The sequence below is a fragment of the Mandrillus leucophaeus genome, unplaced genomic scaffold (assembly GCF_000951045.1).
Source record: "Mandrillus leucophaeus isolate KB7577 unplaced genomic scaffold, Mleu.le_1.0 Scaffold23, whole genome shotgun sequence".
In the NCBI taxonomy this organism is placed as follows: domain Eukaryota; kingdom Metazoa; phylum Chordata; class Mammalia; order Primates; family Cercopithecidae; genus Mandrillus; species Mandrillus leucophaeus.
In genome coordinates, this window is record NW_012102365.1 from 2874338 (window position 1) to 2877013 (window position 2676).

Below are 2676 nucleotides of genomic sequence, written 5' to 3' on the forward strand. Positions count from 1 at the left end.
GAGAAAGGTCACAAAGACCTTTTGCCTGAGGGTGGAGAGAGGATGGCACCATCCTAGCTCAAAAGTCTGCCCCAAGGTAGTGCCACACTGTGACGGCAGTGTCCCTTTCCCAACCCTTTCTGCCTGTATCACTTGAGAGTATTTGTCCAAAGCTTGTATTTATTTATTTATTTATTTGTTTTATTTTATTTTTTTGAGACGGAATCTCGCTCTGTTGCCAGGCTAGAGTGCAATGGTGAAATCTAGGCTCACTGCAACCTCTGCCTCCCAGGTTCAAGCGATTCTCCTGCCTCAGCCTCCTGAGCCACCAAGCCCAGCTAATTTTTGTATTTTTTAGTAGAGACGGGGTTTTACAATGCTGGCCAGGATGGTCTCAATCTCTCGACCTCATGATCTGCCCACCTCGGCCTCCCAAAGTGCTGGGATTATAGGTGTGAGCCACTGTGCCTGGCCCCCCAAAGCTTTAGACCGACACCCCATCGGGGAGAACTAGGTGGTTTAAAGTCTTCCCCCAAGGTCTGCACCTGGCCCTGACATTCCTTCCAGCCCTATAAGATTAAGGGACTCAGGATGAGGTCATCAGTCACAGTTACTGTAGCATGCACCCACAGGCAGATGAAGGGACTCATTTGAGTTCTGGATTTTCCAACAGCCTGGCTCTGCCATCATCCCTGCCCAGGTGAGGTAGCCTCCAAATCTAATGGCCCACCAGTGCCCACGGAGGTGGTGCCCAGACCACAGCAGATATCCCTTCTTCCCCCAGCTCAGTCCATGATGTCCATGGAGGAGAAGACTTCAGGCCTGGCACCAACAAGCAGGGACTAATTTTTGAGGGAATTGACAGGGATCTGGTTGAATGGCACAACCACTTCAGTGACCGTATCCGTGGTGGCCCGGGAGCATTTCCGGCTACTGCGCATGCTGTAGAACTTTTCAGTGAGGTGCTTGCGGAACTTCTTGGTGAGGAAACAGTAGATAACAGGGTCTAAGACACAGTTGGTGCTAAGGAGGCAGAGGGTGACCTGATGTGCATCGTTAATAGCCTGGTGGAATTTGCTGTTCTGGAAGCCCAGCTCAGCAAGGGTCCAGGGCAGCTGCACCATGTGGTGTGGCACGAAGCAGATGATGAACACTGCCAAGACCGTGCACACCATCCACAGCGCCCGGCGCTTGACTTCAGCGTTGCGCTGCTGCTGCACTGGCTGCATGAGCAAGGTACGGATGATGACCAGGTTGCAGAAGAGGATGATGAGGAAGACCAGGAAGAAGCTGAACACAATGAAGATGTGGATGATGAGGACTGGCACGCTGCCCTTCTCGTAATGCTCAAAGCAGCGGGTGATGTTTCCTGAGCCAGCACTGTTGGGCACTGTGTTGGTGGAGTCCAGGATGAGGAAGTAGGATGCAGCACCCACAATGGCCACCCAGATGACCAGAGACAAAGAGATGCCACGCTTGCGGGTATTGGCCTGAGCAGTCTTGATGGGGCGAGTTACTGCCTGGAAGCGGTTATAAGTGATGACACCTAGGAAGGCCACAGAGCAGTAGGTGTTGATGAAGAAGAGGCAGCCAGCCAGGTTGCACAGGAATTTGGGGAGTATCCAGTTGCCCCCGTTTTGGTAGTACACAATCCACAGTGGCAGGGTGATCAAGAAGAGCATGTCCGCCATGGTGAGGTTCACCATGAAGATCTTTATCTCATTGAATTTCTTGGAAGGGTACAGGCGGGCAAAGACCCACAGCACGTAGCCATTAGCAATGACCCCAAGCACAAAGATGATGCTGTAAACGATCGGGAAGAGGGTGTATCGGAACTCAGAGTCCACGTGGGAGGAGTCATGTGCCTCCATTGCTGTGGGCTAGAATGATCAGCTGGTCCTGGTGGTTCCTGGAAGATCACACAAAAATTCTGGTTAATAAAGGGACAAGAAGGGACTGTTCTATTTCATCAGTTCCAAGACTCCTTGCCATGGTTAGAGTGATGATGTTCCCTCTGAAGTTCATGTTGAATCTTTTTTTTTTTTAGATGGAGTTTCGCTTTTGTTGCCCAGGCTGGAGTGCAGTGGCGTGATCTCGGTTCACTGCAACCTCCGACTCCCGGGGTCAAGCAATCCTCCTGCCTCAGCCTCCCGAGTAGCTGGGATTACAGGTATGCACCACCATGCCCAGCTAGTTTTGCATTTTTAGTAGAGATGGGGTTTCTCCATGTTGGTCAGGCTGGTCTTGAACTCCCAACCTCAGGTGATCCACCCGCCTCGGCCTCCCAAAGTGCTGAGATTACAGGGGTGAGCCACCGCGCCCGGCCTCAGGTTGAATCTTAATCCCCAGTGCAGAGGTGTGGCCTATGGAAAGTGATTAACTCAGGGTGGAATGGGATTAGCACATTTAGCAAAGGGCTCCAGGTTGCCCAGGGAGGTCAAGGTTGAAGTGAGCCAGTGATTGTGCCACTGCACTCCTGCCTGGGTGACAAGGTGAGACCCTGTCTCACACACACACAAATAATAATTCTGTAAAAAAGGGCTCAAGTTTGAAGAAAGCACTTAATCTTGCCCTTTTTGTCTTTCCATCCCTTTTGCCATGTGAGATAACAGCTTTCAAGGTGCCATCTTGGAAGCAGATAACCAGGCATCAGACACTAAACCTGCTGGTGCCTTGATCATGAACATCCTCTAGAAC

General features: G+C 51.3%; 1 protein-coding gene across 5 annotated transcripts in view; it reads right to left on the reverse strand.

Moving 5' to 3' along the window:
• Positions 1-188: 188 nt before the first annotated feature.
• PTAFR (platelet-activating factor receptor) overlaps positions 189-2676 on the reverse strand; it is a 65325-nt gene continuing 62837 nt past the window's right edge. For 4 of the 5 annotated variants that reach the window (XM_011981722.1, XM_011981723.1, XM_011981725.1 and 1 more), the window contains one exon: positions 196-1888. In XM_011981722.1, the coding sequence (XP_011837112.1) occupies positions 822-1850 (1029 nt within the window). In that variant the 5' untranslated portion in view covers positions 1851-1888 and the 3' untranslated portion in view covers positions 196-821. Of the gene's footprint in view, positions 1889-2676 lie in introns of all 5 variants that reach the window. The other variant, XM_011981721.1, reaches the window with a different exon arrangement.